General features: G+C 37.2%; 1 protein-coding gene across 6 annotated transcripts in view; it reads left to right on the top strand.

The window, feature by feature from the left end:
- The window catches only part of GREB1 (growth regulating estrogen receptor binding 1), a 92571-nt gene that overhangs the window by 35801 nt on the left and 38694 nt on the right, over positions 1–18076 (top strand). For 3 of the 6 annotated variants that reach the window (XM_027641145.1, XM_027641147.1, XM_027641146.1), the window contains 6 exons: positions 376–532; positions 6907–7032; positions 7781–7957; positions 14524–14706; positions 15026–15169; positions 16368–16493. In XM_027641145.1, coding sequence (XP_027496946.1) covers positions 376–532; positions 6907–7032; positions 7781–7957; positions 14524–14706; positions 15026–15169; positions 16368–16493 — 913 coding nt within the window. Of the gene's footprint in view, positions 1–373; positions 533–6906; positions 7033–7780; positions 7958–14523; positions 14707–15025; positions 15170–16367; positions 16494–18076 lie in introns of all 6 variants that reach the window. The other 3 variants (XM_027641150.1, XM_027641144.1, XM_027641148.1) reach the window with 2 other exon arrangements.

The following is an 18076-nucleotide window of genomic DNA, read 5'->3' on the forward strand; positions in this document are numbered from 1 at the left end:
TTTAAAACAGAAAGTCTTTTTAACAATAGATTCCTGACTACTGAAAATGCATCTAGTCAATTGCTGTATAAACCAAGGAATTACTTAAATCAGATTTCTAGCCACATTTTCAAGGTGATAAAGCTTGCTGCCTTTCTGTGGAATTGCAGAAAGCTGTTACTTTTAGATAACTTCCTGTAATTTACCAGCAGGATCTGCTTAGTGACTGCTGCAGTCAATGTTCTTTTCCTTTGCCTTTCTTTGTGGACAATGAAGCGTCTCTCTTTCATGAGAAATGTTGAGCCTGACATCAGCATGCAGTGATTGAGTTCTGAGTGCTTAAATTGTAATTTTTTTTCTTTTCTTCTTTTCTCTTTTACTATCTTTTCTGAGAAGATGGGAAATTCTTACGCTGGTCAGCTCAAGACAACACGGTTTGAAGAAGTGTTGCATAATTCTATTGAGGCCTCTCTCCGCTCAAACAACTTAGTTCCCAGACCAATCTTTTCTCAGTTGTATTTGGAAGCTGAACAGCAACTGTCATCACTGGAAGGTAGGAAATAATGGAATTTCTGTTTCTGCTCCAAGTCAGTTCTGCTGTTTGCTCTCCCAAGGCTCAACATGCACATTTCAAATCATAATATGGAAAAACATATGTTTATATTTGTTTTCTTTTTTATTCAACATATATATATGTATTAGAATGGGGTTAAAAATAAAAACTGCATTGTCTTTTATTCTGACAAAATTAGGCCACTTGCTTGCTCAGATTTATCTATACACTGAAATTGAAGTACTAGGAATTTTTCCATTAAATTTGTGGAGAAGTCTTTGGAGATTTGGAACATAAATCTGTTATCCTATAATGTATTGTGCTGCTGAAATTTATGCAGTAAATGATAGCAAACACATGATAGATTTTATAATAAAACAGGCATGCTAAGACTGATTTTCAATATGCATAAATACAGCAGAAATATTTTTTAGCTTTTGAGATGGTTTTTAATTACTTTGAGCATAGTATTTGTACTTATTCTGTGGCTGCAAAGGTAAAAATTTAGGATGTGTAGTCTCACAAACCCTGCACGAGTTAGTATTGAACAGATATAGGATTTCTCACTGAATTTGTGTCTCCGTTTAGAGAAGCCTGCTTTCTGAGTTTCATTTGCTCTTTTTTTTTGGAAGTAGTATAGCTCAAATGAACTAGATGGATCTGATAAGCAAACTCATGATACAGTTTGGTGTGTGTTCTTATATGTAGTGGTCTCATGGTTTCCAGTGAGTTTACTGGTGTGTGCATAACATTGGCATGTTGGTGCAAGGTTATATTTAATAATTTGATTATTTAGTCATTTATCTCATGAGGGTGACGTTTCATGTCTTTTGTCCATGTCTGCATCCCTGTTATACTTTGCTACAGATGTAGTGAGAAATGCATAATGGTTAACAATCCACAGTAACACACAGACAAACACAAATCAGGCCAAGAAGCAGTAAAAGTGGTTTACACAGGTTAAGCTCTTTGCTGAGAAGACATTTCTTGAAAAAAAAAATCTGTTCACACATCATTAGTGATTTCCTCTTTTTTTTCTTTTTGTTTTGCTAATATAGGACATATTAATTAATATACATTATTTGTTGAAATATATATGCTGCTTATTCCCTACACAAAGTGATCCTTCTATCAAACCCTTCCCCATAAGGATTTCATAAAATCTCCCATGGCAACCAACTTTGATGTCACAAAATTGATTATGACATCAGTTGGGAAAGGTGCCACAGGAGCAGATGCATTGTTCAGGAACAAAACTGCCATTTCACACTTCTGTAACTTCTTTCTTTCAAGGCTCTCAAAGAGGTTTCCAAAAGTTGAGAGGCTGTTTTCTTTGTAGTTAATGGAAACAGAATTGAACTGTTATTAAAAGTCTCATAACAACCTGGCAGAGAACATTCCTTTCACAAAGTTTCAGACAAGGGGAGCTCTGAAGGGACCTGTAATAGAGTGTTGCCTAGATTGTTCCTCAGGTGGGGGAGGTCTGCAAGCTGGTCTCATGTACGGCAGCCTTGTCATAAATTGAATTTTCCACTTCCAGCTACATGAATCCCTATGCTCTGAGGGCCAGGAGGCATCTGGAGCACAGAAACATCCTTGGGGGCTTGTGCAAGCCCCCCGACCTCCCCTCTCAGTGTTGTCTTGCCGTCGCGTTGGCACTCTGACGTGGGGATACACTCGGACTGTCCTTGGTCATAGCTGCCCCTTGGTCCTCAGTACAGCAAGTGTCAAGTAGACATGATATAGACAACGTAGAGCACTGGGTCAATGCAAGCCAAGTGTTCTGACTTTCCATTTTATGGATAACACATTATACATGTTCAAAACAGCATTTGACAGCAAAGCCAGCCACTGGTAAATAAAGCTGATTTTTGCGTATTTGTCTGTGATGATGTTACAATATCAAAATTTCTAGAGAGCCTTAAAACCGAGTGTGTAGTGAGGTTAAGAAAAAAAAAATCAGAAATGTTTTTTTTAGCTTTATCAACCACCTGTGGTAACTTGTTGTTTATGGGTTTATATTTTTTTGTTTGAAAAGCTTTTTTCTCTCTTCTTTTGATACTTAAATGACCATCTAAACCAGAAAAAAGTACCTAGCCAGTGGTACTAGCCTAATATCATTAAATATGTGTTGTGACAGTTTATGCCTAAAATAGAATCACAGAATAGAATCATAGAATCATTAAGGCTGGAAAAGACCTCCAAGATCATCAGGTCCAACCTTTGACCGAACAACACTATATCAACTAAACCATTTCCATAGCCAGTTGTTTCTTGAACACCTCCAGGGATGTTGACTCTACCACATTCCTGTTCCAATGGTTAACTGCCGTTTTAGTGAAAAAATTCTTCCTGATATCCAAGCTGAACCTCCCCTGGTGCAGCTTGAGGCCATTTCCTCTTGTCTTATGACTAGTTACCTGGGAGAAGAGGCCCCACCTGGCAACAACCTCCTTTCAGGTAGTTGTAAAGAGCAATAAGGTCACCCCTGCACCTAGTTTTCTCCAGAATAAACAATCCCAGTTCCCTCAGCTTCTCCTCATCAGACTTGTGCTCCAGACACTTCAGCAGCTCTGTTGCCCTTCCCCGGACCTGCTCCAGCACCTCAATGTCTTTCTTGTACTGAGGGGCCCAGAACTGGACACAGGATTCGAGATGTGGCCTCACCAGTGCTGAGTACAGAGGGACGATCAGGGCCCTGGTCCTGCTGGCCACACTGTTCCTGATACAGACCAGGATGCCATTGGCCTTCTTGGCCACCTGGGCACACTGCTGGTTCGTGTTCAGCTGCTGTCAACCAGCACCCCCAGGTTCTTTTAAAAAAATGCTTCAATGAGTATAGTTTTCAAGTCTACGCATTCTAGATTTGAAAAAATACCAGGCATATTATAAATGTATGCCTTTAAAGTAATTTATGCAACTGTATTAATCTATAAGATTATTTGTAGCTATGTAAATTAAAAGTACCACATTCATCAAAGTTGGTTTAGACATAATGTCAGATCTCCTTGGCTCCAATAATAGTATGTTTTCTTTCATTCTGGTGTGGTTTTTTTGTTTGTTTGTGGGTTTTCTGTTTGTTTTAGTTTAGTTTTGGTTTGGTTTGTTTGTTTTTTGTATGGTTTGGTTTTTGTTTTTTTTTTTTTTTTTTTTTCTTTCCCCTTTTTATTATTATACATTCTCTCTCATCTCCAGACCTGGCAAATTCATGTAACACTTAAATTACTCCAAAAACATTATCATTATTTAAACAAACCTCTAGATTTTTCATTTCTTCAAAAAGCCTGCAGTTTACTGTGGACTCACTGGTTGTACATTTCTAATGATGATCTTCTAAACTCATCTTTATTTTCTTAGCATTTTTTGATTGCAGAACATATCTGCAAATGCCAGTGAGTGGTCTGGATGTTCCTGGGCCTTTCTAGGAGTGAGCATTAAGAACTCTTTGCAATAGAAGGCAAGGTTATTTGGCTCTACCAGATTTAGATTCCTTGCATACCTCTGTTTGCCCAGTTATTGCAATGTAAACTGCAAATGAAAACTGTGGACTGGATTGCCAGTTATTAGAAGTTGTATTTGCAGAACTTTACTTCCATTTAAATTATACCTTAAGGAGAGAAGAATTTTCCATGTGAAATATCTTAATCACAGCAATATAACATAAAGGTTTAATAAATCCTTGCTGAGAACTTAAAAGAATTTCTTAAAGCAAACAATGGTGTTTATGATAACTGTGAATAAATTTAAATTCAATAAAATATGGACAAAATCTTCACAGAATGACTGTTGGTTTAATGGAGCTATATGAAGTTAGATCATCTGACTACCTAGTTCTGTAACACTGAACATGAGGACCGGGATTCTGACTCTGCTTTTGCCATCATCTTGTCCCTGATTTTGAGTGCTTGATTGTGTGTTCATTTGGCATTGTTTAAGAACAATGTGGAACAGACACAGACAAACTTTCTTTGAAATTTTGAATTTTTTTTTTCTTTGAAGTTTTGTTGAGTGCTTTGAAGAGGCCGTGCTTTGAAAGTAAAATGGAAGCATAAACTGCAGATCTTTTTTTTTAAAACAAGCAGCAGAAACCCTAATGATACCCCTTACATGTGGCAGCAGCTCATGCTTGTGTACCTATTTGCTCTTTTACTCTTTCCACTTTTGAACTGAAAGTGCTGTAGTTCTCCTTTTTCTTAGTCTCCACTTCCATTTTTAGTCTCTTTCTTAAATCACCTGTTATGGTTGAACAAACCTCACAGTTTACCAGTATCCGAAGGGGAAATACCCACATCGTGTTCTGCTCACTCCATATGTTCCCATTCTCTTGCTTTTCATCAATTTTGGCATCTTTTGGATTTTCTACTGTGCTAATTTAAAGCATAAACCCAGCAAAAAAAATTGGTCACTTTTGTTTGCTTAGTTAGTGTTTTGCTGGTTTAGCAAGCTGGGATGGCTCAGTGAAGGCTCCAGTAAGTGTCAGAGCTGGCACAAAGAGGAAGGAAGGAAGGAACTTCGTGTTTGGGAGTGTGGGTAAGGAGAGAAGAGCCAGATTCAGCCCTTTTCCATTGCATTTGGATGTTAGCCAAGGTCAAGTTGTAACACATAATTTACCCTTTACTTAAATAGCAAAGATGGAGAGCTTCACTTTTCCCTTTGTTACTTGCAACATTTTTGTCTTTAGACAAAAGAATTTTGTTTAACGTTCTGTCCTTAGTTGTGCGCACCAGGAGTGGAGCTTGATGATCAGATACTTAAAAGTAAACATACCCTTCAAATCCTCTTCTGGATTGGAATATGTGTCTTAATGACCTTTACAGATAAATCTTCAAATTACACATTTACTTTCTTTTGTCTCCTCCCTAGTTCTCATTTATCCTGTAGTATTTGTCTAGCTGATTGTACAATAATTTGTCAATAAATAAAAGGATATTCTGAGGAGGGTCATAGGAAAAAGGTAAATCCTTGATGGTCCACTCTTGGTTTCTGAGTGCCTAATCCAAAGTCATTTGAGCAAAGAGAGTATGTCCAGTTGGCACTGAGCTTTGGAAGATCATTGCACTGTGCTTCATTATTTTTCTGTTTCACGACTAAAAACTGGATCAACAGAATGATGTCAGTGCCTGACTGCTCTTGTTCTTGCCCAAGTACAGACAGAAATTTGGCTTCCTGCTGATCTTCAGGCACCTGCAGGCCTTCACCACCCAATTTTGCCAGTGAAAGCTCTTTGGGTTCTGTTTGCTGCAGGCATGTTCCTACAGACACCTAGAAGCTTATAAGCTTAAGATATAAGCCCCACTGGGTTCACTTAGTGCTTGCACCCTATATCTGTGCTATGTAAAATTTTCCTCACTCCTGTCCGTAGAAGTGTTCTGCCCATTTACCATTTAGTTGCATTCCTCTGCTCACCACATTTGTCTCATTTAACGTGGATGTATCTGAGCCATAAGAGGGGATGGGGTAATTGGTTACTATGTTTTGCAGGAGCTTTTGTATTACGCATGAAAAAAACATTGTCCTGTGGGTGAAGGAAAGAAGCAGCCTCTAGCCCTCTAAAGCCCTCTAAAAATGAAGCTTACATCCTGTATTCCTCTCCAGCATTCAGTATTGCCTTCATATTGCCTCCTAGACTAGCACAGTCCATGCACAGGCTGCTGTGAATCGTCATCCTGGGCATCTGCCTTTCCTTGACATTGTACAGGGAGTGTCAGTGCGTTACACAGAGCTCTGGATTCTGGTAGGAGGCAGACGGCCTGAGAATTAGGTGTTCTTATTGTGGTATCACCCATGGTGAACCTAGTTTCGAGCAGGAACCATTTTTTCAGTTTCCTGTACAAAATCAAGGACATGGTCAATACCTAATTAATAAAATCTGTACTTGGGCTGTAGCCAGGATGTTCTGAAGGGCTAAGAAGTAAGGACTTTGGGTTTTATTGGCTGTTAATATTCTAAACAAAGGATACAGTTACACTGTTGTGATCAGCAAGAGTTCAAACACTAGAAGTTAGGCCTCTCAAAATTGTATGGTTAGCTTAAAATAAAGAGATTTAAAAAATTAATAAATTGAGGCTTCTTTATATTTGTCCTTTAGTGTGTTTTACTTTCTCAGGTGCAGCTGAGTCAAGCTTTTGAACTTCTTTTGCACACAAGTTAACAGCTTTATTTTTTTGATGAAAGACATTCTATTATAAGCATGACTGGAAAGTGGAGCTTTAAGGAAAAAACAAATTTCAAGAGTTGGCAAGAGTAAAGTCATTGTCAAGAGGAGAGAATCCAGTTTGCTGTAATACTTTCTGTAACTGGGTCACCCTGTTCATTCATGGGTTTGTTGCCAGCATTTTTGTTGTCTGAGTCATTTATGCTATGATAATTCGTAGCAGGCAGCAGAGCAGATAATGAGGAAGAAGAAGAAGAGGAGGAAGAAGAAGAAGGCTCAGAATCAAGTAGTCCTCCTGTTCCTTACCAAATGAAGCCTCCTCCAGAAGGATGTTGCACTACTGATGGTAAGATAACCATGCTATCAGAAGCCTTTACCCTAACGAAAAGGGTAGGATTGAGACCATTTCCGCTCTATTTTAACAGAATGAGATAATCTATATGATACAGAAATTCTAAAACTGTCATTGTTCATTACCTGCCAGATAAAGCTGGATTGCTCTCAGTTGCTCTTACATTTGACAGGGTCTTTGTTCAATGTGTCAGAGAACCATTTGTTAGAAAGCCTGGCACAAGGACAGAACTTCTGTTCTCTTAGTCACTGCAACCTTTAAAAGGTCCAGTTTGCAGATATGGCATTTGCTAAAATGAATGTGATACTTCTTATTTCTTTATCATCACTCTTTTCTGTTTAAAGTCTACCTAATTTTATGTAGCTGTAAAAAATATTCAAAACCAAGGAAAAGCCAGTGAAATTCACCAGATATTGAGAATTATTATCTCCATTTTTGAATGTCCAACCTAAGTTATGATGATGTTGTGAATAGTCCCTTAAATATGTAGGTTGCAAAATATCATCAAGATAAACTTCACTGTACATTTTCAAATTTTTGTTTGCTTATTGTACTGGTAGAATTCTTATGTCTGACCAAAAGGCAGGGAAGAAAATAATCTTTTGGTATGCCTTTGATTTTAGAGGGTAAGACCTTGTTTTTCATTAAAAATATAGGAAGTCCTTTAATGAAGACAGTTGTGAGCATTAAACAAAAAAAGATCTTATCAACTTAAAATAAGTTACATTGATTTTTTTTCTAGGTTTCTGCCAGGCTGGTAAAGATTTGAGACTGGTTTCAATTTCCAATGAACATATTGAGGTGCCATCTGGGTTTTTACTTGTTGGTGCGAAGTCACCCAATTTACCTGATCACCTGTTAGTGTGTGCTGTGGATAAAAGATTCCTGCCAGATGACAACGGGCGCAATGCCCTGTTGGGTAAGTATCTGTGATTGCAATAACTGGATTCTTCTGTGGGCTTCAGTTAATAGCTAATTGTTTTTTGCAGAGTGAGTTCAGCAGATGTTGTTTCTATTCCACGTCTGCAGTAATGCTCAGAGGTGATGCACAAGAAGATAACAACTCAGAGTTGGCTGTGCTTGTTTTGGAAATACACAGAGTGAGCCAGTTCATTAGAGATGCTTCATCACCTTCTGTTCAGTAGTCCCAGGCTAAAGTTGTTGCCTGACCAGTTTATGTCTTAATTGCTGGAACTGCACATCTGGTAACTGTACCAGTTGAACTGCTACCTGTCTCTATTTTAGCTTTCCAAATACTGACGTGTACAAACTGTAGGTCTGTCAAGCAGAAATTTCAAGGCATTATATACATGTAAACAGTTTAATGATAGTTTGGACTACAAAAAATTGTGACCATTTTGATATGTCTCTTTGAGATAGGGATAATCCTCTCCACTGTGTTTGAACAATAGCCTGGGTTCTGGACCCTAACCTATGACTTTTTGCTATTATCACAAATTCGAGTGATTATAAGTTAAAATTTTTCCTAAATGTGTAATCAGTTAATACTTTTAGTAGATACTTCCATAGCTTGCATTTAACCAATTTGAAAGTCTAAATTCTGTCATAAAATAGGTCCTATCTATTTTTCGTAGAGTCTTTCTGATTGCCATTAACCTCATTCAAATCAAGCCAAAGATCTTCAATCATGTGAATGAATGAACTGAATATTAATGTTATTAAGATAGAATAGGTTTTATATTGGAAAATATCAATATGCAATTTTGGAGGGAGAACTCTTTTTTCAGACACTATCAGATTCTTATGTATTATTTTCTTAGTGAACAAAAAAATTGATGCATCATGTATCTGTGCACTGGTCTGAGCTTTGAATAGCAAAAAGGAAACATTTGTCGAGTCGTTTAAGAGGTTTCTTTCACAAACACTGAGGGATATGATGTGAACTCAGTTGTTATCTCAGTTTGAGCAACTTCAAGGCATTTGGGCTCACAGTGTAGTGTGAAGGTGCATAATGTGATTCTATGTACAGTAATTTCTTTCCTCATGTGATCTTGCAGAGCTGGATTGGTCACAGTGCATTTGACCAGTGATTGTAAAAGAATTAGGAGGGTTGTAAATTACCCACGTGTTGTCATTTTAAAGATAAAGACAGGAATGTTGTACCACTCAAGTCATTCACTGCTACCACTATTAACAGCTTAAGCTCCTTAGGCTGTTAGCAAAGAGGAAGTAGTGTATTTGTTAATTGCATGCTAAACAAGAACAGAAAAAGGCAACAGGAGCATAATTAGGAGGGTTTTATGCTACTTACATCCTCAGTTTGCTTATTTCATATGTTTTAGTTTCCTGAAACCATTTAAATGCTTATTTTTGACTGTTGTTATACACTTAAACCCCAGTGAATCACATTCTTTTGCGGAGAAGTCTAGTAACTCTATAGTATGACTTTTATGTATTCTATAACAAGCTTAAATATAAAAGAACTTACATACTTTAAGATCCAAAGTCTTTATCTCGAAGTTGCAGATAAAATAATGTCCCTGGTCCCTAATCTAATGAAAAAAATTATGTATCTTACTAACACGAGGATAGCATGCTATTTGTACAATAGATCATGCTGCAGATAGAAATGATTGTTTGATTCAGGTTTTCATACACTGACTCAAGTCAAATCAGGGTAAGTAAAACTAGAAGCAGACATGAATAGTCTCGTGATTTCAGACACACAGTGGGATAAAAGACAGAATCATTATTACTTTAAATAGTCTATTACTATAGCACAGTGACCTCTACCTGGCAATAGATCTAAATTGCAAACGTGTCATTTGAAGAAGGGAAACTCCTTTTAATGCCTTGCCTTTCAAGACAGCATAGAAGCCTTATTTTTGGTATTCTGAGTTTAAGCAGTTCTCCGTCAACATGGTTGGCCTTTTGAAACAGCATGGAAAGTGTTCCCTTCAAGCCTTTGTTAGTGTAAAAGGAAATTGAATTGGATTAATTTTGAATTGAAATGAGCTACCATGAGTCAGAGTGTATCCCACACTTTGGTAAGGCTTATCGGTGATACAGACACATAATTTCTTAACCTTTCAACCCCATTGTTTTTTGCTTAATTTCATCCTTTTTCCTCTTAATATACTGTATTTTTGTAAGGCAGTTGTTACTGAGTTTTTTTCGGACAGTTTATTTGAAGGAAGAAGACACTAATGAGTTACCCAATAGTTTACTGATTTCTCATAGTCTGTCTGCATACGTTTATGAAGATGACTGTGGATTGTACAAAACTTCCAGAAGAAAGTAGGAAATGTCTCAGTAGTTTCTGGTCCAGGTTTTGACTTATGGTCTTACTCCCATTAGTAGCTGTTTATATGCCTTTGGGACATGTACCAGTTTATTGATTATGCTAATAAGCTGTCCCACCATCAAGGCATATGTGCATCTGATTTGAAAGTCATTTCTGTTGGAGGTTGTTTTGCTTCTTTGTTTTTACCACTGATGTATTATTCCATCAGAAAAAATAACCAAAACATTTTCTGGAAAAGACTATATTTTTGACAATCAAAAAGTTCTCTGTGCCTAGACATGTTCCTCATATGATTCTGTTAATCATATTAGATGACAGGTTTAACCACTCTGCAAAACAGATTCAGCTTTTTGCATTTAGGAAACTGTTTCTTGGGTTTTATGTGACCTAAACAAATGCTTAGATGGAGGAAGTGGTATGTGATAATGTGCTATTTATTGTTTCCTAATTAAAGCAGCTACCATGTACCACTCCTAAAGGTTTTTTTCTTTTCTTTTTGTTTTTGGTTTGGTTTTTTTTTTTTTTTCCTAATTCTCAGTCTTCAGGAGAGTCTCTCATGATAAATAAAGCAGCTCTTCACCCATCATTTTCCCAAAAGACCAAACAGCTGCCTAATTTCCTAGCAGGGAACAAGAAATCATTTTTGGTTTTGTTTTTTTTCCAGTGAGTCCCTGTGGTCAGAATGACAGAGGAAAAGATTAGTTGGCTTGCCTTGTGAGTTATATGTAAGGTGAAAACATTGTAGTATAAAATATTATGGCTGCTTCTTATAAATATGCAATGTTCTATTGGGCTTTTGTCATAGTACTGTGTTTCCATACAGTGGAGCTCTCCAGCTTGACCATATTGATTTTATTAATTTTTTTTTTAAATTTAGGACTTCAGTCTTCAAGTGGAGTGGTACTAAGTAGGTGGGAAAAACGTGGAGCATTGTCAGTGTTTGTGTGCTTTTTCCTGTGAGTAGAACTGAAAAGAAGAAACACTTGTGCTGAGAAGTTGAAAATATAATCATTCTTTGTTTAATCAAGCTGCCAAATTTCTGCCAAAATATTAATGTTAATTAAAAGCCTGTTATTAATTTAAAGAGAAACAGGAAGAAAATTTTCTACCAATTTATGAAAGATTTAATTATGAAATATTAGATGGATATCCTTCCATCCTGAAGTCCTCTCTTTATTCCTAGCACTGTTGATCCAAAGGAACCATTTTCCCAGTGAGAAGGTAGGTCAGGATTCATACTCTTTTGGTCCAAGGTCCTTCTTTGGAGCACAAGGTCCCTGGTGTGGAAGAGCTTTTTAAATTATGGACAATCGATCATTGTGATGTGAGCAAATTCAAGCAAATGCATATGATAAAACACAGATACAGTCAAACACCCTCTGATTAAACAACCTTCAGAGGGTAACAGCCTTAAGTCACTACCAAACTCAGCTGTGTATGAATTGGTGACCTAAAGGTGAAAGGCTTTTAGCCCCTAAACTCCAGGCATTGATTTCTAATTCTCTTGTGAAATCAATCCTGTGACATAGATATATTGAGTCACCTCATGGCTGCCCTGACTCCCCTGACCTTTGTCCTCTCTATAATGTATGGAAGAATATTTAATGCAGCTTGTTTATGAAACAAGCTGTGCCCTCTCTCAGCTGCTGCCTCGGGCCGTGGCGTGTGAAGAGGGCATTCAGAGAAGGAGGGTGATGAAATGTTTGGGTTCTCAGTGTTACTCAATCTGCCACATAAAGTGCTGGGTTGGTGGAGGCCTTCAAGAAGTAATGACTGACCAGCATTTTATTGCATTGGAATTACAAGAGCATATGTTCTATCTGTGATGTCAGGGCTGAGCTGCATTAAGGAAGCAGTGGCTGTCATCAAAGAGTGTCAGTCAGAGGGAACGGGATGGAAGAGGGTGTTGGCAGGAGCTTGCAAGAAAGGACTGAATCTCACTCAGAGGGGCTGGGAAAGGTTGAGGTGAAAGATGATAATTTGACTTAAAAGGAAGATTAAAAAATAAACTTATAAAATGTTCTTCAAGGAATTTTCAAGACAAGCGAACAATTTAGATCTGTTTAATCCTTTTTAGGCCTCACCTGTATGCTATATGTGGTGTAAACTAATTTTCCAGTAGGTGCTGCAGAGTAAAAAATAGGTGGTTAGGACAAAAGGTTATTTCAGGTAGAAGTTACTGCTAAATCTGGTTTAGACAAATGATAATTTACAAAAGTGATCTGAAGACCCGAAGTCTAAATGAAAAGATTTTGTGTTCACTGTCCAGCCTCAGTTGAACAAATGCTTCTACATGTGGTCAAATTGGTGGACACTCCCAACAAAATGATAAAACCTAAGAAGTGTACATTTGGAAAATGAAAAAGTGTCAGTTTGAAAACACGTAGGGTCTTGTATGTGGCAACCAGGTGAAAATTGCAGTGCTGCTGGTGATGCTCAAAGTGCTGCCAAATGTATGGGAAGTTTTTGTTTACTAGCAGAAGCATCTTTCATGATTTCTTAATTGGCATAAAATGCGTGCAAACTCTACATCTTTTTCCACATCCGTTCTAATTTTGTTTCCTTTTGTTGTTGCTTTTATTGCAGCTACTCAAGGCTCTGTGATGTTAGACAGATGCTTTTGTGCTGACTGATATAACACAGAGGATTCTGTGGAGTCATGACTTGTCCTGATTTTATGAGTCATGATGACCTTTATCATCCTACTGACTAGGATCAGAGAGATAATAGGGAGCTTTCAGTAGTTGTTCCCACTTGTTCCCATGGATACCAGACCAATTTCCACATCAACTTTTTTTTTTAAATAAATTCTTCTGAGCCTTTAAAAAAAAAAAAAAAAGAAAGTGCATGGGTTGTAAACCAAACAACAGGTGTTTACCATGCATTATATTTCAGTATTTATACTTTACAGAAGAAAAACAGTGTTGACCATTAGTTTGTAAACTTGAGATATGTGATTGAAATAATCATTTTCATAAATAGCTCTTAATTTTGTTTACTGTATTATTCATCCTTTACTCCAGTTCTTTTCAATGTTACTGTCTGCATGTTATGTGAAATACATTTCCTTTATTTTTGCCATGTTTTAATTCACTGGACACACCCTTTCCATTTCAATTCATGTTATGACACATAAAAATGTTCATTAGATGTGATTAAAATGAAAGAAAACGTCATGCTTCAAGTCGTGTAGGGAACAGAGCAAAAATTTCCATGGGGAAGATTATCTTTTAATTGCTCACTATAGGATTTCTTTGTAGATAATAAGTATTTTCAGACAGTTGCATCTACTCTGATGCAAGATGAAAATATCTTAGTACTTTGTAAAACAGACAGAAAAAGTTGTTTAGGAATCTAAAGGCAGCTGTGTGAGGAATGCCCTTTATTTACGATGATAATGACATCAGCACCATGAGTCCCTTGTTGAGGCTCAAGCTGTGTATCTCAGAATGAGAGGAAATGGCAGTATCCCTGGAAATGCCTCATCAAGCTTGAGTACAAAAAGCTTTATGGGGAAGGACTATGTCTGTTGTGTCTATAAAGTTGTAGACACTTTGTTCCTGTAATCATAAATAGTTTCAACTGCTGTGAAGTGCTGACACAGTCCAGCCATAGTTTGAGAAAACTACTTTAAATTAGTAGTCAGGAATGCTTTAGTAATTTTTCCTCTCTAAAAAAGCATCTGTAGTAGGAACTTGGTACTTAAATATGCTTATCTCTAATTAAATAGAATAGATTAAATATATTTATTTCTTGAGACTTAATTGCATGTTTCAGTGAAATTGAAATGAAATTCTGTGAAATTGAATGACATTTCAATGAAAACTGAAAGAGAAGTGAAACATGTACATGCTGTGGTGTTGAATAGGGCTTGGGTTAAGTGTGTGACTCAGTGCTCTTCAGTCCAAAACTTTTCCCAGGTATATAATAAATAGGAATTGTAATCTTTTTCTGGTGGGAGAAAATGGCCCATTTTAATTGTTCTGTAGGTGTGGGGCTGTTTTTTCCAGTCTGGTATCCAAAGTGCAATACACTTTTTGCACAAAGTGCAAATACTTTTTTGGAGGAAGATGTTAATAAATATTTCACTCTATGAAAGAAAAAAAACACAACCCCCCATAATATAAATACAACTTTTTCTTAGGAAAGAGTCATGTTTGAATGTTATTAATAATGACCCACCTATCTCATTGGATTATATGTATTGTTTATTTTATCAGGCTTCTCTGGCAATTGTGTTGGCTGTGGCAAGAAGGGTTTCTGCTACTTTACAGAATTCTCAAATCACATTAATCTTAAACTGACTACTCAGCCCAAGAAACAGAAACACTTAAAGTATTATCTGGTCAGGAATGCACAGGGAGCTCTGACCAAAGGATCTGTAATCTGCTGGAAAGGGGCAGGTAAGATAATGAAGCTGTCTTCCTCGAGCTCTGGTTTTCATCATCCAAGCTTAGCTATCATGGAGACTGGCATCTGTGTAAAACCTAACACAGATCAGTTGAAAGAAAGGCTCTTTAAAGCTAGGTGATTGCTAGAGCAGCTGTAAAAAGCCATTGTTTGATCTAATAAGAGGCTGGCATGTCAGAAACCATTGGTTCCTTCATGCCAAGTGCTGTAGCCTCTAAGCAGTACCTGTGTGAAATTATCAAATCAAATATGTTGAGAGTTAAGCAGATGCCACTATTTTGAGGGGATAAAAAGGTTCTTTTTGTTGTTAAGAGTTCAGAGGCCGGCAGTCTTCAACCAGTACCTGCTCAAGCACCTTATTCCAACTGCCAGAAAGTTCGGGTCTCTCCGGAAGCACCTCCAGCGAGCCACTCCCAGCTGCAAACCCCAGTGCTCCAGCTGGGACTCAGCAAACAGGTACTGCCTAGGAGGAAAACATGCTGGGCTTCCACCTGCTCATATTCTTCTCTGCTCCCGTATTTGTGTGTCCTTGTGTGAATGCAAAGACAAACAAACAAATAGGCATACTGCCACACAGAATAAAACAAGTTGAATGGAATTAGAGATATATTACAAACAAGGAAGGCAATCATACAAACAAGGAAGGATTCTCCCTGTCCATTTATATATAAACGGTTAGCAAATAGTAAAATGCATGTTCTGCAGCTTGCCCATACCTAAAGCAAACCAAATTTTTTTAAAACACGATTATTTTTAGAGTGTTTCTAGAGCTGTTACTTGTCTGGTCACACATGACAACTGTTGCAGGATCCAGTGTAATTTCAGCTTTTTTCTTCTGATCCAGTCTATTCTATGTTATGACCAGAATCCTGTTTACTGCAGGCATTATATGGACATCAGCTTAAAACCTTCTGAGTTTTTTCTTCTGCTGAGAAAAGTGACTTTAATATTAAAAACAAAACTAAGGATCAGTATCTGTAGCTTTTTTATGTTAAAAATTCTTTCTGAGACCTTTATTTTTCTGTTAACTTGACATAAATGAAAAGTAATGGATGATGGAGGCTAGAGTGATCTCTCTGAGCTTCTTCATAGTGAAAACACTTCTTTAGTATCTTGTGACGATTACACAGATCCTCACAGGAGAACTAAGGCACATTTATTGGTGGTTATATACTATTCTCTCTGTGAGATAGAGGTCTGTTAAATAGTTATGATCTGGAATACTGGTGCCCGTCCTGAACAAATTAAAAAGCTACATTAATTACAAGCATATTAGGCTTGAGAACACCTCTCCTTTTTTAATGCAGCATCATTGAAAAAAGCTTAGATAGAGAAAGTCAGATTGAGAGAGAGGCCTAGTAAATATTAGACACCCCCTCTCTTTTAACTGGTTCTTGAGTAAGAACCAGGATCCTGCAAAGAAGCTACAGTTTCTGACATATGCATTGAATTACAGAATCAGATTTTACCCAGGCACTTAATTGGGAGTATGAGATCAGAAATGGGTTGGTTTTATTCAGCATTGCATTCCCTCTTGAGCTGATCCTGATAGTTCCATTAAAATAAATGATCAAGTGATCAGTTTATTATATCAGCTGAGCATCTTGACCTAGAAATGTTCAATGTAAATACTCTGGGTTTTTTTTCTTGCCAGCTGCAGCCATAGATCACATCCCTTCAACAGCAGCATTCAGCTCAACAGTTTATAATGGCAAGGAGTCACCTAAACAACAGTTGATGAAAAATAACCTGTCTGCTCTGACAAGACCTTCGGTGTTAGGTATTTGTACAGATCTGTTCTTTAATAACCCTAAACTCTTTATTCCATGGGTATAATAGAAGCACTGAGCAAATTATATCATGATCGTAATTTCATGCATGAGTAGAAATTACTATTCCCTTCCCTTTCTGGCCATAATATTGTTTCTGTGTTAATTTCCAGGAGAAAATTTTTTTAATATAATTTTCAGTCGCAGTTTTGTTACAGTTCATAATATTAACTGGATGTTTTTCCTTATATTTACAGTTCATTCATTCAGTAGAGGTACAGACCGAATTCTGAATCCAGGTTCTTAAAGAATATGTCAACTTGCATCAATTTCATCAACATGTTTCATGAGGGGAATTAAGAAAGATTTATAAGTAATCTCTCATAAGATAAGTCCTGTGTTGCAGTTCACCTTGGGATGGAGCACTAGACTTTGACAACTGGCTCCAAATTCAAGAAACTATCCTTACTGTGCCATTATTATAATGATTTGTGTTAATTGTTTTCTGTCAAAAGTGTGTGTCACTGGTTTGTTTAAGGAAGAAAATTAGTCTCCACTATGGCTAGAAACAAGTTGTAGCTCTATTTTAGAATAAGTCTTCCCAAGTTTCCCTGCTGGCATCACAGACAAGTTCTTTTTCTCTGCCCATTTAGGTTCCTAATCTCTTTTCTCCATTCAGCAGCACATTATTGCCAATTCATTTTGGATGGATTACTTTCACATATCAATATGTGAACTTCATATCCTATCAATATGCAGGAAAGAGCACGGCATTGTCAAATAAAAAATCCTTTGTATTAGTCTATCTTGTGACTTTTGTCATAACATTACTCTGGGAAACCAAGTGAAAGGATGTGCAGCACAAATGACCAAAGGCTGCCCTCGCGTGGTGAAAGCATAAGGGACAGGTCATTGGAAACCTGTATGAAAGGGTCTGCACGGGAGCAGTCATCTTCGAGATTTGTAGACTTCGGGTTTATCTTTAATATCTTTTCCAACTGTTTTTACATAAAATTCTTATTCTGTCTTGAATCTTATGTGGGACGAACCGTTCTGCCGGGTTATACAGCCCTGCCAGTGTGAAACAGTGTTACGACTTCTTTGTGGTCATGTCCAGAAACAGAAATAGCTCAATCCTGCAAGTTGCTGAGCAATTCCAGGAGGACCTTTGACCGTATTAATTAGAAATTAATTAGAAATACTTGATGTTAGTGGAAGCTCATCATCTCAGGATTTTGCAGGAGCGCCCAAGAAGACTCAAGAAATTAATGAAAGAAAATTAAAGAAATTAGTCATTGAGAGCTCCTAGAAAAACTGTGAGAAAGATATGCTTTTACAGACAAAGATATTGAAGGTATATATGGGTAGGAGGAAGGTGTAGAAGTAGTTGGATAGGAGTTAATATGGGGTAACATAAAACCAAAAATGGGAACCAGCAAGAAGTGGCAAAAATCCTGTAAATGGGAAAATTGTTGAAAAGAACTCCTATCTTTATTACTATTACCCTGAAACCCTTGAGAATTTTATTTTACAGTGTTACATGAAACACTGTGTTGTGTTCAGAAATAAAAGGAACAAAATGCCCACAACTGTT

Source organism: Corapipo altera, unplaced genomic scaffold, assembly GCF_003945725.1.
Source record: "Corapipo altera isolate COAL_440 unplaced genomic scaffold, ASM394572v1 46, whole genome shotgun sequence".
NCBI classification, from domain to species: domain Eukaryota; kingdom Metazoa; phylum Chordata; class Aves; order Passeriformes; family Pipridae; genus Corapipo; species Corapipo altera.